This window comes from Danio rerio, chromosome 11, assembly GCF_052040795.2.
Source record: "Danio rerio strain M-AB ecotype USA chromosome 11, GRCz13ab, whole genome shotgun sequence".
Lineage (NCBI taxonomy): Eukaryota > Metazoa > Chordata > Actinopteri > Cypriniformes > Danionidae > Danio > Danio rerio.
In genome coordinates, this window is record NC_141031.1 from 20,527,085 (window position 1) to 20,546,879 (window position 19,795).

The following is a 19,795-nucleotide window of genomic DNA, read 5'->3' on the forward strand; positions in this document are numbered from 1 at the left end:
TGAGACCAAAATTATATCAAACAAGACTCGATGCAACAGTGCAACGCGAGACAAGATTTGATGGTGAATTTGGGTTCATGCTGTTATCCTCGGCCCGTGGGACTGCCACAAAATGGATATAATATACATGAATGAAAGCAAATGAAATGACATTTATCTACACACTGAAGAAACAAGGATGCATTTTGATCCTTTTAGAAAGGAGGTGGATGGAGGCCTCGCCGCCCGCACGTGACTGTTTCTATGCGGTGAAGTTTTTCATGTTTTTGTTCAGTTGAGCGCAGCTTCAGGTCTAATCAATCACAAAAGTAATCATCAATAGTGTCACATTTGTATTTGCTAAGATCTAACACAATGTTGCGCTTGGCATGTGTTTATTATTTTCGGAGTTTCATTTTAGACATGGCAGCAGCGAGTCGGCATTAGCCTATTGCTCTAATATTAAATAGCCTATTTGACCTAAAACTTTTTACTGAGCTCAGTAAAATGTTCTTTGATAGATTATTAATAATCTGTTTAATAATTCTTTAATGGCAAAACGAATTATTTATTTTCAATAAATAAATAAAATATATTTTAGGCTATAAAAATGAAAAAATGAAAAATAGTCTATAAGCCTCCTTAAAACTTAAATAGGCTATTAATAACGGATATAAAAGATAAATAACTTTTTTTGTGTTCGTTTAGCGGCACAACCCTGTTGTCCGGTGTGCAATACATTTTTGCCATACATGTGCCATGTCATGTGACATTATTGCAGCACACATTCACATTTCTTCTCTTTGTTTCTTTGGGCTTCTTTTATATAAATTATAGACCAATGGTTCCTAAGGTTAAAAAAGAAAGAACTAAGGTGTACATTTTCACAACAAACAAACAAGAAATGCCCTAAATATTGGTGTAAATTTACAAAATTTACTTCTTTTAGGCAACATTAATCAGACATATTTCTCAAAATCTCTGATTTTCCATGTCTTGGACCAAAAAAAAATCTAAATTCCCTGACTGAACAGAACCTTTAAAATTCCATGATATTCCTGAAATTCCATGACCCGTTGGAACAATGAATATTGGATGTTTTTTGACAATTAAAGCTAAAAAATCATAAAAAAACAATTGCTTCGTTAACATACAAGATAAATACTGCATAACTCTTGATTAAAGTTTACAATTTTCTTTGTAACATGACAACATCTGGCCATTTTAGCCCAAATCCTAACCTTTCTGTCCGACATGGTGTGGTCCAACTCCTTTCAGGTAGCGGATGCTGGTGCTCTTGTCTTTAGGGTTGGTGGGATTCTTCTTTGTATGTCTGAGCACTTTGGAGAAGGCCACTTTCATATGCTGCTCCACTGTGGTCAAGTGAAAGTACCTGTGAAAAGATGACATTTGAACTCCAGTGTGTGTGTGTGTGTGTGTGTGTGTGTGTGTGTGTGTGTGTGTGTGTGTGTGTGTATGCATACATACATACATACATACATACATACATCACACGAATACACACAGTCGAAGTCAGAATTATTAGCCCCTCTTTGTATTTTTTTTATTTTATTTTTATATTTCTCAAATGAACAAAAACAGAGCAATGCCATTTTCACAGTATGTCTGATAATATTTTTTCTTCTGGGAAAAAGTCTTATTTGTTTATTTCAGCTAGAATAAAAGCAGTTTTTATTTTTTAAAAACATTTTACAGTCAATAATATTAGCCCCTTTAAGCTATATTGTTTTAGATTTGTTTTTATTGTTTTAGTCTACAGAACAAACCATTATTATACAATAACTTGCCTAATTACCCTAACCTGCCTAGTTAAACTAATTAACCTAGTTAAGCCTTTAAATGTCACTTTAAGCTGTATAGAAGTGTCTTGAAAAATATCTAGTCAAATATTATTTACTGTCATCATGGCAAAGAACTATTAAATCAGTTAGTCTGATTGGTTGTGAGCCATGCAATATTCTACTAGAATCATCTCTGGGGCATTCTCTTCGCTTACGTGTATCACTTCCCCAGCAGTGCATCAGTGGCCGTTCACCTTGCTGATGGACACTTATTCTGGAGCTTGATGTATAATCCTAATCTGTGGGCAAGATCATCTGTTGTGTCATCACTAAAAAATTAAAATATTCTACATGATGCAATGAAATATCTCCTTGTTCTAAACTAACACATTTAGCAATGGCTTTTGCTGTTCAGACGTTCAAGCTGCTGATGTGAATCCGTGGCAGAAGGTAGTAGCTCCTCACACAAAAAGGGTTTTGATTGTTTTTACTTTTTTATTTGTTATATTTATACACACATATGCAGTCTAATAGCTGTATAAACCCATCATCCCACTTGAATTACAGAAGTGCTTATATACAACCATATTGCAGTGCTACAAGCGTGATATTGCTAATTTATGCAACAGTTCTTCTAGATCTTGATTCTGATTGGCTAAAATCTAATTCTACGATAATAACACGCTTGCAAAATTTACTTGCTGTACATTTAAAGAATAAATCCCTTTAATTGCGTAGCATTTACTTTCAGTGAACATTTTCGATGTTCGATGAAACGATTAAAAAAAGTTGTTAATAATAATATAGGAATTGAGTAGCAGGAACAAATATACATATTTGTATTTCTTTTCTGTTAATGCCAATGGCTTCCTAATACAGCACTGCTATATAGATTACCGTCTACATTTCAAAAGTAATTAGATAAAGCGTATATGAATACAAATTAATTTAATGCAAAGAATTAGGTGTTTTGATCACTCGAAAAGACCATGCAGTGTTTTGCTACTTGTGATCAGATTAATGGAAACACATCCTGACACCATGTGCATTAGAGCAGGGATTCTCAAACTTTTTTATTCCGGGACCCACCTAGGCAAGTAATTCAACTCAAGACCCACCATAATATTTTAATATGGAAAAATGGGTAAAAATGTATCCATTTAAAGCAGTTAAAAATATATGGTGTGTGGCTTTTTGGATTTTGCGATTTGATATGCACAAAATGAGGCTCGAAGTGCTTTTTGTGGGATGTTGGCTGTGATCATTTTTTTGTTGACAAAGATACTCTTTTTTTTTTTCAGAAGAGAATATGATAAACCTTTGTGGACATATTCAGAATGTTTTGTTGTCAGGTGTTGTTTAAGTTTTAAGGATTTTATGCTAGCACTTGCAAGCTTTTCTAAGCATAAAAGACACGTGACAGTTCAAAACAAATTAATCGGACTCAGTCACATGCCCAGCCCTAACCAATTTGGCACCCTAGGCAAAATTTCAGTTGGTGCCCCATCACATCGCAGTAAATTCCACTGCTAGTGTATAGTCATAAGAAACTAAATGGCTTTTTGATCGACTACAACAAGCTGGGAAAATGTTAGATAAATATGTCAATACTATTAAAGTTATTGCAGAAAAGATCTTGATATTATTGCTGCATATTGATTAAAGTTACTATAGTCATTTAGTGAAGAGTAGCAAATGAATCTCTTATTGTGTTTTGTTTGATAACAGAGGAGTTAATGTTAGAATGCACAGCTCTATAATGAAGCATTCGACTACTTTAGTAACTGTTTGTGCTCATTTAAGAGAAAATTAGTTGTGTTTTAAATAAAACACGCAGGACGAGGGAAAAAAAAAAAAACAAGAAGCACTTTTCCGACGGTCATTTACTGAGAGCTTCGCTCAGCACGAGCTCTCCCGGGGAAACGCAGATTGCTAGTGCTCAAACGGAGCATTGGTCGAAATGTCAAGCGAAAAAAAGAAAGTGACAGCTGTGAAACATAACCAACTTTGTCGTTTTGAAGGAAACACACTTTAGATCTTTTTAGGGTAAGAGGTTTTTGAGTTATTGCCGCTATAACTGAATGTGTCAGGAATATCGAAAACAAAACCAACTTAACCGCGCTCATTTCTGGCGCCCCCCTGGATGTACAGCGCCTTTAGCATTTGCCTATACTGCCTATGCCACGGGCCAGCCCTGCTCAGTGGTTCAATGAATACTTATTCAGACTGTTTCAGTTCATGTGTTTAACCCAAACGATTTTTTTGAAAAAAAAATTTTCTCTAAAGAGTCGTTCGCTCATTATTGTACTGGTTTTGATTCACCGCAACAAAAATATAGCTGAAGCTATGTGACGTTGCGCAACTCACGTTTGTTCACTGTGCGACCCACTAGTATGGTCGCGACCCATAGTTTGAAAACCCCTGCATTAGAGTACTGAAAAGGGAAGGAGACTCACTTGGTGTTGAAATACATCAGTGTAGTGAGGAGAGTGGCTGGTGAGTGAGCTCCCAACTGCTTACATTCCCACAGCATCTCCTCTGTCACATGACTTGGGATGATATAGCCTGGCAAATGCAAGAACAGTTAGGATACACTCCGTTTATTACAAACCAAAAATGTTTATAACAATAAAAAGACTCACCAAGAGGATGAATACTGGGCCTCCACTCCTCCAAAATTTTGTGTAAACACTGACAGAAGCGGCTATAGTACTGATCAGAGAAGATGTCGTCTACTCTGCCGTTCTCAAACATGTACTATATTAGGGAAAAAAGAAAAATTAGCTTAAGCAAACTAAACAGAATCTGTATTACAAAAAGACTACGAGTAATCTGACATACTTTCTGTATACATAAAAATACATAGTATAATGAATCGGGTTCGAACAGCTCTCCCTCCAGCCCACGGGCCTCTTGAGTCATCAGGGACAGAGCCAGGTTCAACTCTCCCACTGAACTCGACACAAGATCGTCCTGGAAGCGCAGCGGCTGTCGACCTGCAGAGACAAACGGAGGTTTATTTTAGCGCATGTGAACGTCTTTGGAGGCTTAACAAAAATAGGTCATAGCTCTGTAAGTTTCGGAGGATCTGTTAAGCTCTTTTTCAACAATCTAGAGTAAACTCTTTATTTTCACTTCCAAAGCAGTTCATACTTAAAGGTGCAGTATGTAAGTTTGACACCCAGTGGTCGAACAAGGTATTTTCACTCCTGGTTAAAAAGACACAATCGCAGGTTGCCAGATTGCCAACAGCAGTGTGCCTGACTGTCAAGCTAAAGGCTGATTTAAGACAGATTTAAACCATGTTCTAAATAAAAGCAAAAGCATGCGATAGAAGGAATATTTTCCATATTAAAATGAGTTTTTGTCCTAAAAAAAACATCCAAACTTTATATTTTAGAAACAGCTTTTATTTCTTGCAGCTGAACAACAGAACTGACAATGATCAGCTCAGGTACACCTCATGTGCTTTATTCAGTGTTAAATGCTAATAATGTGAGTTTAAATGCCATTTTACATGACATTTATTATCATACTATTGAAAGCAGAAGCTCATAGTTCACCTTAAATCTTGAAAATAAAATAAACCATTTGAAATTGAACTTTAGAGCTGACAACTGTGAACTTGTGCAAGCCAACACATATCAGTGATTCAGCATGTACACTTATTAACGATAAAGAGGTTTGATATGTTTTATTTAGATTATAAATCTTACCATTTCATTCAGTAAGTGTACTATTCTGTACTTCTGAATGGCTGTATTTAAATTTCTGTGATGTTTCATCTGGTGCAAACAGCCAAATTGCTTAACACAAGGCCCACACAGAATCTGCAAGCGCAGCATTCTGCAGATTTTCAGCCCATCATTAATTCTGTTCTTTTACTTGAGTAAGTCTATATTTATTAGTTTTTTTTTTAATTAAGTACAGTAATATTATTGACTAATATAAAAAATTTCATTTGATGTGCAAGTCACAAGTAAGTTTCAAGTCATAACCTTCAAGTATCAAGCAAGTCAAGTCAAGTCAATTTTTGTCGGACTCAAGTCAAGTCAAGTCATTGCTTACTTCAAGTCACGTCAAGTCGTAGCTTGGTCTAGCAAGTCACTTTTAAGTCAATCTAATTACATACACACACAGAGACAGACAGACACAGTATATAAACGGTCATTTGAAATGACACTTTCATCTCTAGTGAATCAGATGAAATAATAATACATATTGTGAATAATACAATAAAATAAAGTCAATGTTGAAAAACTGTACTAGTAAAAAAAGTATATTGAACAGTTAATCTTGAAAAAACAGCTAATTGCTTAAATTTCAAAAACGTTGATTTTGTTTTTCCACATTTAATCACTTTATTCAAGAGAAGTTGCTAATCAGAAACAATTTGGTTTTAGTTGAAAATTGTCAATGTCATAGCCTTAGATAAATTTTGTAATCTTTATATAAGGCTCTTGTACTGAATCAAAAAATTTTACTCATTTTGCTACATGCTACTGAAGGTTTCAGATTGTGACAAGCCTAGATTGAGCAGCATCATGAAAAGGAGAGAAAGAAAAAAAATTGAAAAAGTAAACTCACGTCCAATAGGTGCCAGCTTATTTTGTTCATTTTTGTCCAGCTCAGCATTTTTGCGCTGAACCCAAAGCCTCCAGACCTCTAGCCCGTCCTCAGGCTTCAGCGTGTTTGGGAGGACCAGCTCAGGAGGAGGCTCTACCTGTGGCTCTGCCTCGGTCTGCGCCTGAAAAACACAGAACATCAGTATCTCAGCATATTGCTAAACAAGAAATAAGCATCTTCACTATGGTTAAATACACATGAGCTTTAAATATTTAAAGAGATAGTTCATCCCAAAAAAAATATTTACTCTACAAACTTGTTCTAAACTTGAGTTAAACATTTTTTAAAAGGTTTGTTTCATTAATGTATTTACTAACATGAATTAGAAATGAACATTACTAGTACAGCATTTATTAATCATAGTCTAACAGTTACTAAAGCATTATTAAATTCCAACCTTGTGCGTGTTAACATTATTTAAAGCCTTGTGAGTTAGGCATCGGACGATAATTGTTTTCAAAGTATACGCGGTTTGGAAAAGTACGGAACCCCGGAAGGGACGTAGTGGGGGAGAAAAAAATGGGTGGGTGAAAAAAAAATAATGGGTGAAAGAAAAAAAAAATGGGTGGGATGAAAATATATATTTCTAAGTTTTTTGCGTTCTCTCGCAAAGTTTTGCGTTCCCTCGCAAAGATGTTTTGCGTTTTTTTTTCGCAAAGATGTTTTGCGTTCCCTCGCAAAGATGTTTTGCATTCCCTCGCAAAGATGTTTTGCGTTATCTCGCAAAGATGTTTTGCGTTCTCTCGCAAAACTGTGTCTCCACAAACACTTCCTGTTCACTGCACTCACGTAAACCCTCCCGTTTTTGCCGAAATTCTCCCGTATTTTACCATTCTACCCCACTTTCTTTACATTACTGTGCGTATGCTACCTATGAACCAGTGAATGCATGTATAAGCGCTGACTGACAGACGCGCTTCGTACAATAAATTGATCCCAGATTAGCGTCTGTACACGCCATTTACAGAGGAGCGGGTGTATGTTTAAACAGACAAATACACTGAATAATATGAAACATCTCCGTCCTGCATGTTTTATTTTAAACAGCTTATTTTCTCTTAAATGAGCACAAACTGCTTCTAAAGTAATGGACTGCTTTCATTATAGATCTGTGCATTCTTACAGAGACACCTCTGTTATCAAACTAAACAAAACATGAGATTCATTTGCTGCGCACTTGTTTGATAACAGAAGTGTCCCTTTAAATGGCGCGTACAGACGCTGATCTGGGATCAGTTTATTATACGAAGCGCGTCTGTCAGTCAGCGCTTAAACATGCATTCACTGGTTCAGAGGTTGCAAAGTGATAGGCGACAATCAGCGCACAGTAATGTAAAGAAAGTGGGATAGAATGGTAAAATACGGGAGAATTTCAGCAAAAACGGGAGGGTTTACGTGAGTGCAGTGAACAGGAAGTGTTTGTGGAGACACAGTTTTGCGAGAGAACGCAAATTATCTTTGCGAGATAACGCAAAACATCTTTGCGAGATAACGCAAAACATCTTTGCGAGGGAACGCAAAACATCTTTGCGAGGGAACGCAAAACATCTTTGCGAGGGAACGCAAAACAACTTTGCGAGAGAACGCAAAAAACTTAGAAATATATATTTTCCTCCCACCCATTTTTTTTCTTTCACCCATTATTTTTTTTTCACCCACCCATTTTTTTTCTCCCCCACTACGTCCCTTCCGGGGTTCCGTAGAAAAGTCAAGGTTTTAAAACTGTAAAAATTTTCTGCTATTCCATTCCTAAGGTATGTATACTATTTTTAAATTGTATACTACCCTTTTAAATTGTAAAGAAATCTGTGTTTTTAAAACAAATAAAAACAGCAGAAGTCAATGATTCATTTGAATTATTTAGCCTGACATGTTTTGCTACTGCTCCAAATTATCTTTGTTTCTCAAAATAAAATATATTGTGTTCAAATGGAAAAGCAGTTTAATTTTTAATCCAAACATTTTAAAATAATATATTTCAGAGCAGTAATCACAATACAGTGAAACCGTGATATTTTTATCCAAGGTTATCATACCGTCAGAATCTTATACCAGCCCATGCCTATTGCGAGTTAACATGAACTAACAATGAACAACTTTATTTTTATTAGCTAATAATAACAAAGTACAAACACTCTAGTAAATGTATTGTTCATTATTTGTTCATGTTAATTAATACATTAACACAATCTTATTGTACAGTGTGAGCATTTTTTGCTGAAAATAAAAGAAGACATGCAGAAAACCAAAATGTAAATCACCACTGACTTCAATACTATGGGGGAAAAACTATTAGGGCAGAGTGATTAATCGAAAATTAAACAAAATTGACAATTAGAACCTATAATCGATCAAAATTTTCCAGGACAAATTTTTCAATCACTTTCCATACCACATGTGGAGTCACATGACCCAACTCTGTTAAAGGCTGATTTATACTACTGCTGCCACTTTGCAGCCACATCTCTGGTCAAGTAGGACAATGGACCCATTTTTGAGGGTGCTTTCACACCTGCCTTATTTAGTTTGATTGAATCGCACTAGGGTTCGTTACCCCTTTTGGTGCGGTTCGTTTGGGCAGGTGAGAATGCAGCAATCGTACTCGAGTGTGCACCGAAAGCGGACAAAATAAGCTTACCAAGACCTGCTTGAAGAGGTGGTCTCGGTTCGCTTTCAAACGAACCCTGGAGCGGTTCGTTTGTGGTGAGGATATGATCCGTACTAAAACAGGTCCAACCGCAATAAGTACTGTGCCTCTTGGACTAATCCAGCTGCCTTAGGCCGATGCGCTGTGCATTATGGTATATGGAGGAAAATATTTGTTGACATCGCTTTACCAACAGAGAGAGAGGGGAAAACATTACCTGATGGATCGTTGGTGATATTTCCGCAAGATGACCATGTCACAGTTTGCTAATTAAATTCACGCCTCCTCCTGATGTGACGAGCGATGCATTAAAACCCTGTTTTCCAGCCGCGGCCGTGCTTCATTCTCAAAATGTGTAGTTTCCCTCAAGAGTAAAAACAACATTTTGTGTCTGCCTGTTTTGTTTACTTGCGGTAGTTCATTTGCATTTTCCCCGCACGTGAATTCCGACCAATCAATAAGCGATTTAGGAAATATGTTCAACAACATTTGGCCAATGAGAGATGTGGATTTTGTCAGATTACTGCATTTTGGTTCGTTTCAACTGGTTCGGACCAAAGCCAGCAGTGTAGTGTGAAAACGACCAAAAGACGGCAGAAAATGCAACAATGTATCATTTATTGCCCTTGGTCCAGACCAACTGAAGCGAACTACAGATGTGAAAGCACCCTAAGTCTTACTTTGCACTACATTAAGGCTGCGCCAGAGATGCCTTGAGATGGCATATTTTCCATTACATTAAAATTATTTTTTATATTAAAATATTTGTTAGCAGAAGATAAAACTGTTAAAAATGTTATCTACAGGATTTGCATTTTATCATTTTATTTTATTTTATTTAGAAGAGCTACTGCTTATTTTCTACTTTTAAAATGAAAAACCCTGAAAATAATTTTTTGTTTCCATAATTCCAAGTTCTTTAGGCAATGTGTGCTTTAATTTTAGTTGTTTATCGTTGACATTTAGTAAATAATCAGAGATTGTAGATAGTGTGTTTCCTTCAATTATTCTTAAGTAATTCACCCTTCATTCAAAAATCTCTCACTTGTAAAATGTGAGCATATTTAATATACAAAACTTGTCCATGAACTGTGAGAGCAAAAAAAAATCAAATAAATCAATAAAATAATCAATCATTAATCACATTAGAGTTAAAATGTTCAACTAAATAAGATTTTGGTTTTAGGCCAAATCTCCAAGCCCTCAATACTACGGTAGTCAATGGGGACAATACACATATATCTTCAAAATATGATGCTTTTTGTTCTTTAGAATAAAGAAACTCTTAAAGGATTGGATTAAGCAGAGGCTATCAATTGATGAGAGAACATTCAAGATTTTTGGTTCAAGTATCTCTTTAAACAAGCAAGAGTTGGTGCTGTATTCACCTGCAGATGGAGCTGTTGTTCCTGTACTTCTCCATCCTGCACGTGCTGCTGCTGTTGTTGTGGATCCCATATATGCAGGGCCTGCGTTGTTCCAGAATAAGCGCCCCCTACAGTCTGCACGGCGACAGGGATGTGAATGTTTCCATTCATAAACTGCGCAGGAAACAGTGAATGTACAACTTCCTCTTGAGTGGTCACTCCTGAGCTGGACACTGGAACTGCCACTGCCCCTGCAGCCTGAGATGCACCGATAATCATCTTGTCTTTGTCTTTATCGGTTGGCGAGGCCTGGACCTGCACGGTGCTGTAGGCCTCTTGTGGGATGGCGATGTGGGCCACACCTTGCTGCTGCGGGGCAGAGTAAACGGGTATGGTCCAGGTCTCGCCGGCCGGGCCTGTGATGGTACCAGTGGCACTGTAGAGGTGAGTGCTGTCAACGGTCAGCAGGTCTGGTCGAAGTGACAAGTAGCCCTGCTGTTGGCCCTGCGGTATGGCCAATACGGTAGCCAGCTGCTGCCCTTGAGGGAGCGAGTAGGACACAACTGTAGGGACGTCCACCTTGCGTTTCTTTGCAGGCTGGAGGACGGCAGGCGAGGCTCCAGTTCGTCGGTCCACTTCCCTGGGGGAACCCTGCTGCTGAGGGGACAGAGCCTCCACTGTTTGGATCTGAATCTGCTGACCTCCGGCAACTGCTGCCACCAGCTGAGCCTGGATCTGAGAGACATTTTGCCAAGTGTTACGCTATGAATCATGGCCTCTGTTTTCATTTGGTATCAACATGTTTTCAGTGATCCAATAACAAGTGGTCAGCCAAAATGCACAACCATTTACTTTGCATTCATATGTTCAAAACCCATTTGAGTTTCTTTCTTCTGTTAAACACAAAAGAATATATTTTAAAGAATGTTGGTTGCTGGGAGCCCTTAAATTATATATATATATATATATATTTTTTTTTTTGGAAGTCAATGGGTCACAGCAACCAGCATTCTTTAAAATATCTTCTGTGTTTAACAGAAAAACACTCAAAGGTTCAAAACATGAGAAAGGGTAAATTAATTTTGGGTGAAGTAACCCTTTAATCCCACTCTACATCACACACAGGAGCTCTCAATTGTGACAAACAAGAGCTACTGAATAGACAAACTCATGTTATACGCAAGGTTAGGTACAAAAACCCGCTTCCCGATGTACACTGTTAATCATTTCACCGGCATATACTTTACCCGAATCAAAATGCAGATTTTGTTTGTTCATTCCATTTAAATGCCAGGGATGTCGATTGAAATCAAAAGTGCAGGTTTGTGTGCTGATTTGTGTGCTAATATGATTTATATTTTAAATTAGTAACCTGTAAAAATAATAATAATAACTAGTGAGTAATTTTTGTCAAACCTGCTTACTTTACCTTTGGCAGCCTGTTTATGTGCAGCGTACACTTTTGCAAGTTGAATCATCCGTGTACTACATAGTTTGTATTTTTCTGAATGCTTTAACCTTATACGTTGTAAATAAAAAAATAAAAATGGTTTTGGGTCTTTTAAAGAATACAAACCCTAAGATTTGGTGCGGTTTCACATGAAAAATTCCATAAGTCACATGTTAGGTTGGTAAGGGGCTTTTGTAGCGGTTCAAATCCATTCAACCACATCAGTGTTTACACTATGAAAGCAATCTGTTGAAAAGCATTTCTGACTATTGGACGTGCTTAAAAGAAGACTAAAAGTTAAAATCCTGTTTTCATCTGCGTTTAGTAATGCAACTTGTGATCACAATGTCAAAAATACATACCAGGGGCCTCATGTACGAAGACTTGCGTGGAAATCATACTAAAACATTGCGTACGCACAAAGCTGTAAATGTGCGTACGCAGAAAAAAATTCAGATGTATGAAACACTGTGTACGCCGAGTCTCACACATATTCTTTTGTACATCTGAATGAACGTGAAACTGAGCGCAACATGCACAAGCACAAAACCCCTCCCTGCCACCTCCCCCGTATGAATATGCAAATGACTCTACTTTGGAAAAACCCAACGAAAAAGCAATGGCAAAAGCAGGCAAAAATAGAAACTTTGAACAGAATGTGAATTGGAGGTGCTCCTTTCGGAGGTAGACCGGAGAAAAGCGGTGTTATTTGCAAGTTTGTTCTCCGGAATTAACAACAAAAGAAAAAAATAGAGTGGGAGAGTTTAGCTAATGCGGTTAACACAGTTGGGTCTGAACATCGCACTGAGTGAATTATAAAAGAAATATTGTGATTCATAGGTGTAAAATGTTGCAGTAACTTTAACAGTCTCAGTGGCGCGCTCGTAAGACGCATGTCTACATGTTTTGACACGTTCGAGCATGAACTTGGTTCGAATCCAGCGTCTGATAAACTCTCTTCTTTTTTCCCCCGCTACATATTAGATTTTGCCAACTATTTATTATGAGAAAGACAAGTTGGAATCATTAATATTAATTTGCACATTTATTGAATGGAAATGTTTCTGATTCACGCATGCAAATTCATCTTCAGATAGTGTCTTTATAGCAATGTGCATGCAGTAGATAGCTCAGATTACATTGGGAAAACCGGCGACCGCTGAAAATTGGCTTTAATGTTTAGCTGGTCAAATGTATGGTATGGAAACCTTATATACCTGCTAGATGAACCCATCTCATACAGCTGCCATTGCAAGGCACAGACACTTTGTAGAGAGCAATTTAACACAACTGCCTCTAGGAGTCGCCAATGGAAATAAAACAGACACGCACAAAAAATGTGCGTACGCCAGCCAGAAAGCTGCCGTGAAGCTGCGCACATTCCCACGTTCAGTTCATTGTTAGTAAATCCAAACGTGAGCGATTCTGAGCGTGAAACCTGGCGTACGCAAAGTTTTTGTGCGTACGCATCGTTGATACATGAGGCCCCAGGTGTAAACTTACTTGCCAAACCTGGCTAAAACTGTAGAAGCTGGTCATGTATTTTCACATTACCTGTTGTTGTTGTTCCTCTGTGAGCTCTCCCTGTTGTACCAGCTGTGTTGTAGTAACTCCTTGTAGCTGCTGTTGGGTAGGAGAAGCCACCTGAAGTACCTGGCCCACTGTCTGACCCTGCTCACCTTGAATCTGCACCTGTCAATAGAGAGAGGTATTTAGACCATGACATGTGCTTGCCAACTGATTGGTCCACTGGCCCTAAAATGAAGGTCTCAGTAACGTTTTGTCACCTATAACAATGTTTTTATGCAAAAGCATTTTATAAACATGCACAACTGCAGGTTAGTATAAATATTATCCATAGTGAAAAAAATCATTAAAAAAAAGAAATGCAAAAAAAAAAAGAAACCATTACTAGGAAATAAAACATCTAAATGGCGCACTTAGTGTTCAGCTATCATGTTCAAAATAGTTGTGTTTAATATTTGTATGGAAAGAAAAGGATTTGCTTGAAATTTTATATGTTTTATCATCTTCAATCAATAATTTTATCCTAGCTAAATTTAAAGTTTAGTCAAACTGTGCCAAAATCTTTCTAGAAAATGTGCTACTCTTTACACTGCATTTCACATGCCTACATAAACAACAACTATTCTTCAATTGATCTAACATAAGCAATCACAAACACCCAAAATGTTCTAGTTGTTTAGGGCAGAGACACGTTTTCTGAATTTTATGTGGTAAAAGACCTTAACACTGCCCAGTAAAAGACAAAGCAAACATTCTGTCAACAAAGGATAGATAATCATAACAATTGGCAGCACTAGCCATCATGCCTGAAACTCATGATCTACACTCAAAACAAAATAAGACAAATTCACAGTCCACTCATTAAAAGAAAAGCCTCTGGCATATTGAAGCTTTTCATTACTGCCAGACTTTAAAAGCAGCAAACATGCCTGCTTACAAAACACATCATAAAAGCATAGTTCATCAAAATATTAATTGTCACCAAATACTCAACCTTTTGCCTCTCTGGCCACATTTGACATTCATTCTTCTGTGAGTGTACATTTACATCACAATCATGAACCAACTTCCCATTTACTATTTAGAAGAGGCATCAAAAAAGAAATTTGTGAAAACTACTAAAAATGCTGTATTATCAAAGCCAGGCCAGTAGATGATCTGACCTCTGATGCATACACCCCTGCAGTTGTTGTTTCTCAACTACTTGTGAATGGCTCTCCACTGAACATGCAATTAATATGCAAATATCATCACTGCTTCCACGAAATTGCATTTTAGTTGTCTAAACACACAAAAAAATTTGATGTTGTGTAAATGTACCCTAAAACACTTTTTTTTATTATAAACGTCTGTTTAATTTCCCAAGTACTATAAGGTTTTTCACACTGTGCTTGACCCTGGGTTATTATCGTTCTAAACACCGCCTTTAATCCCAGGGAAAGACATGTTTCACACCTGTCATTTGAAAGTGGTGTTGGTACCGTGTTTTACTTGAGGTTATGAAACCAATTTGCAGCGTTAACCCTGCATTGCTGTGCTAACTCAGTTCAGTGTGTTATGGAGTTGTGTTTGCTTGTTGCTGGTGAAAACTTGAATCAGGTCATGTCACAACAGAAAGTGATCAAGAGATGGCAAGATTTACTCTGTTTTCATTCATTTGTATTTTTTGAGTGCATTTTCTATTTGTATTTCATCCCGTGACGCCTAAAGGGTCACGAAACACCAAAACACATTTTTTGAGCTGTTGACAGTTGTATGTGTCCCACACTGCTAAAAACACTATTATGAGACATATTTCACTAAAAAGGGAAAATTGGTTGTTTTTGTGTTATTTCGAACAAATTCGTACTTCCGGTTCAAAAACGAATTTTTGAAGCTACGTCACGGCCATGAGATCTTAGCGTGTATTCCAGCGTGTAGACTGGACATCTGTACCTGGGATTTCCTTATTACGTCTCTGAGTGTGCTGCATTAATGCATGAGTAGGACTTCAAGTTCTGTTGAGTTCAAACCAATCAGCATGCTCCATTGTGCCACTTCATTAATATTCATTAATGTTACAGTGTTCAGACGGCAGAGAGACGCCAGGTTGTGTTCGTAAAACAAGCCTGCAGTGTTGCTTTTATAATTTGTTGCAGTGAAGGTTATTATCTCTATAAGAGCACAGCTGGACTTACGTGTGGATTACAGTGCATGGGACGGAGCATTGTCACCTCTTAATAAAGACGCGGCACTAGTTGCTGTTGATTGTCCTGTCTCTACAGATTTGGTGAGCGAGCAACCAGTGGTCTTTGTTTATTCAGATGGCAAAGTTAGTTCGTATCGAACTAACTATTACACTGAGTGTAAACATGTTAGCACCACAATCAAACTTACCGTCGTGTAGGATTTTCACCGCATTTTGTGACAGGAATAACACACACAGCTTTTTGACGCTACCTGCCGTGTGCATCTAAGTTTCTTGGAAATGCGGAGGGTTTTTTCTCTCATTCACCATGCGGTAACAAACATTGCATAAAAATACACGCTTAGAGCAGTTCCTCGAACCAAATATCTCGTTTGTCACGAGGGGCATGAATGAATTCCCTGAATGAAAGAGCCAAACTGCAGTTAAAGTCCACCATTTAATAATTTGGCAAATAATTTGATTACTGATGTCCATGTAAACACAGTCAGTCTTTCTCCCCTGTGTGTATGTGTGTGTGTTATGATGAAAATCAGTGCGTGCCCAAATCGACACTCCCATTTTTATGCAAATCTTTTTACAGACCCATCCCTCTTTTGCTTCTCCGACACTCCCCCCTAAACAGAGCTGGACACGCCCACTATCCTGACTTTTCCAAAGTAGAGGTGTGAAAACACCCTGCTGAAACAAAGGGGTTTCTTGGGACTTTAAAATGGGTATGGACCTATATAGCAACTTTTTTTATATAACTGATAAGATAATGTGGAAAAAAGGTTGCCGTTCATGCAGTTTATCCAATCAGAAAGAGTGACACTGCAAATATGCAAATTAGAACATTAACCCAGGATTTAGGAGTGTACAGTTTGAAGCATCTGTTAACGAATAGCCTAGAGTTACCTGAAGCTTAACAAAGGTGTAAAAATCCCTAATAACTATCAAAACGTTCTTTGAGAAAGCATTTTTTTGATGATTGAATTTTGGGTATTCCAACAAAAACAGCTTCCCTGGTAAATACTGGAAAAGCTATCAAACCTGTACTTGGATCTGCTGTTCAGATGCCTGATGCACAGCTGCAGCCAGCTGGGGTGAGATCTGTGTCGACGTCACCTGAACCTGCACAAAGATAAAGCAGAAATAATACTTTTAACAATCTAATACTTTTCACATCTTATCTCAGAGCTAAAATGCCCATAGAAGTGTCCCTACCGGACATGCCAGCTCCAGCAATGAGCCCGCCACCTCTGTGCTGTCCGTGTAGATGCAGTTAGCACCCTGTTGGTACACCATTGTGGTTGTGGTGCCGCTGGTCTGCTGGCTGAACTCCTGCAACACCTCTGGGCCTTTGGAGGCCAGCGACTCCAGGAACTCTTTCATGCGGTGCTGAGGTATAGTGCGCGCCTTCTGCCGCACATACTCGTCGAACGAGATCGCACCGCCTTCAATGGGCTCATTCATGACAGGTCAGTCCACCCTGTACAGGAGCCTAGAACACAAGCAAAGGGTATACGTTTACAAAGATACCATTATTGTCTTTGTGTAAACTCTAAAAATGAACAAACTATTATAAAACACACATGGATGTTATGTGTTCAGTATTTGGATTTGTTAGTACTTGTCTAACCAAAGCAAAGATGACAAATTTTACTAATGGCTGTGTGCAGGGCTTAAGTGTTTCTATACGAGGTGACATTGCCAATTACTAGCCTGGCCTGCATTACAGTGTTTCTAGTAGGGATGTAACGATTCACCGTGAGTCGGTTGAAAATCAATTCAAATATGTGACGATTCAAATCGGTAGACATGTTGAATGAATGGTTACATTTTTTGAACAGTGGGGGCGCTCTTTACAGGTGCAAACTCACTTTACCTGCATATCAGCGCCAAACAATCGGTGGGACGAAACACAAAGTGTGAGCAAATATTGCAAAAAGACGTGTACTAATAGAAGGACTGTCACAGATGTCTATATGAAAAAAATTATGCTTTGCAGCTTTGAATGCTATGGCGATCACAGTGCATCAGTGTTTTATAGCGAAAATGAGAAGATGTTTTTTTTTTACTTCTTTAGTTTGTATTATTCTTTATTTTTTTCATTTGTTTTTAGCAATTTAGTTATGGCAGAAAATTTATTATTTTACAAAAAATGTGCAGCATTTAAGAAAAAAAAACGAAAGGGCACTTCACCTTCAATTTGTTTAATTTTTTTTTTAATTGTGACTATATCGTAAATCATGAGATTAGTATTGTGAATGGTATGAATAGTTACATCCCTAGTCATTAGTCATTTTTGTAAATGTAAATAGGCAGTGTTATAATGACGCTGTATTCTCCAGGCAAAATATGTTAAAAACAAAGGAAATCGGTTTTCGTTTTATTACGTTCTTGAAACAAAAACCCTTGGAGACTGCACAAAATAAACTTGTTTTATTGTAATATACAAATATGCTTATATGCATAATTTGCAATACATTGATGCATGCATGTATCCGTTTACATATAAAACAGCTTTGATTTAAAATGCATAGATTCGCAATGTTCATTTGTGTTTTATTTTAAAGCTAACTAATAACATTAAAAATAAAAATAATTGTATTTATTTGCAAATAAAAATACATTAGGTAAATATAAAATATTCCATGTTTCAGGCTTGAAATATTAGGAAAAACCTATAGCATACAGTTAACTCTAAAGACTGTAAACCCAATCGCCCATAGCAGCTCGCTTCACATTGTTACATCAATCATTCAATAGAATCTCTGCACACAATGCAGGTCTAGTTGAATTTTGAATAGCCAATCCTACAAACATGTGAATTCTGCAAGCATTCTTTTAAAATGTACAGATAATTGCTTAAACTAAAGATTAAAGGTGTTTCGTGTGATATTTTAGTGATGAAGAGCTCTGTATATGAAGCATTCAGACTGAAAGAGCCTCTAACCTTGCTGGACTTTGGACCCCTTGAAGCAAAATAAAAGAGCTGTATTGAGGCTCCTCTCGAATCACAAACCAAACCTTAATATGAACGATCACATAACATAAACGGTATTTGTGTGTTTGTAAACTCGCTTTGCTTACGGTAAATCAAGCAACGTTACTGGACCACTCAATGCTTTGCCCCGAAAATAAGCTAGCATTAATGCTAACGCGCTAACCTTTGTCAAGTGAAACTCCAAAACGCACAGAAGCGGGCGCAAGTAATCGCATTGGGATATTAAATACATTTTTGATATGCTGTTGTGTGGCATTAAGCATTATTCCCGCGGTAGATGTGGCATCGCGCGCGCAGATGTGGGGCTAACGTGAGCTCGCGTGCTAATCTTCCCATGCTACCTTAAATAAAAGCCAAAGCAATTTCCGCCAAAACACGCCGTTCAAAAAACAAAAACCCACTAAAGCTCAGCTAAAGCTGGCCGTGCACACGGCAAGTCCGGTTGCTTTGCTCTATCTCGGTATTTTTGCAGCGCAATGCATTTGTCAACATTTAAGAGCGATTTATGTCGTGACGTGTGCTTATTCTGCTACACACATAAATGAAAGCATTGAAAGCCCGATGCGGCCGGGCGCAAAAATGTCCTACCGTAGTGGAAAACACACAAATGCGCTGCTTGGAAGGCTTGGATGGCCGTAATTGTGTTTTTTTTAATAATAATGTTTGCGATAGAGCTGACGGAAGTAGGCCTGCTGTGACAGCGCTAGACCCCGGGCTGTCCTGTAGCGTGAAGGCGGGGACGGAATCGCAGCTCCCCCTTCCGGCTCCACTGCTGCCGCAAGCACACTCACAATGGCATGAACGCAGAGCGCAGTTGCCAGATCACAACAAGAACACACCAACATATAATTTGGAATGCATTTTATTTTTAAGAGGTAAAATAAAAAATGTAGGAGAGGAATAAGAAATTTACAGGGTACATCAAAACATGCTATTCAATACTCAACCGAGAAATTGATGAATCTATTATCATGGATGATAAAAGCATAGTAATCTAATTATTATAATAAAACCATTGTTACACAAGCTGGAAATGCAGTATTTAATAACATTATGTATTGGAATTATAAACTATTCCAATAAATAAATACAAATATATTTATTTGTTCATTATATAAAGTGTGATTAATATTTTTATAGCTTTTAAAAATATATCAAATAATAAAATAAAAACAACCATATATATAATGATCACTGTGTAAAAGCGAGAAGCTAATTAAGTT

At 37.6% G+C, this 19,795-nt stretch overlaps 1 protein-coding gene and 1 long non-coding RNA gene across 5 annotated transcripts in view; one reads left to right on the forward strand and one right to left on the reverse strand.

Annotated features, from left to right (window-relative positions):
- qrich1 (glutamine-rich 1) overlaps nucleotides 1-19,296 on the reverse strand; it is an 821,757-nt gene extending 802,461 nt beyond the window's left edge. Inside the window, exons 1-10 of one of the 4 annotated variants that reach the window (XM_087271889.1) lie at nucleotides 18,522-19,296; nucleotides 16,790-17,066; nucleotides 16,616-16,696; nucleotides 13,426-13,563; nucleotides 10,443-11,156; nucleotides 6,369-6,528; nucleotides 4,623-4,777; nucleotides 4,424-4,538; nucleotides 4,238-4,346; nucleotides 1,221-1,372 (exon numbers count right to left, since the gene is read on the reverse strand). In XM_087271889.1, coding sequence (XP_087128015.1) covers nucleotides 1,221-1,372; nucleotides 4,238-4,346; nucleotides 4,424-4,538; nucleotides 4,623-4,777; nucleotides 6,369-6,528; nucleotides 10,443-11,156; nucleotides 13,426-13,563; nucleotides 16,616-16,696; nucleotides 16,790-17,038 — 1,873 coding nt within the window. In that variant the 5' untranslated portion in view covers nucleotides 17,039-17,066; nucleotides 18,522-19,296. 4 annotated transcript variants of the gene reach the window in all.
- Nucleotides 10,604-16,152, forward strand: LOC147841749 (uncharacterized). The gene is made up of 2 exons (XR_015502586.1): nucleotides 10,604-12,048; nucleotides 12,097-16,152. It is a non-coding gene; the product is annotated as an uncharacterized LOC147841749 (long non-coding RNA).
- Nucleotides 19,297-19,795: the final 499 nt, after the last annotated feature.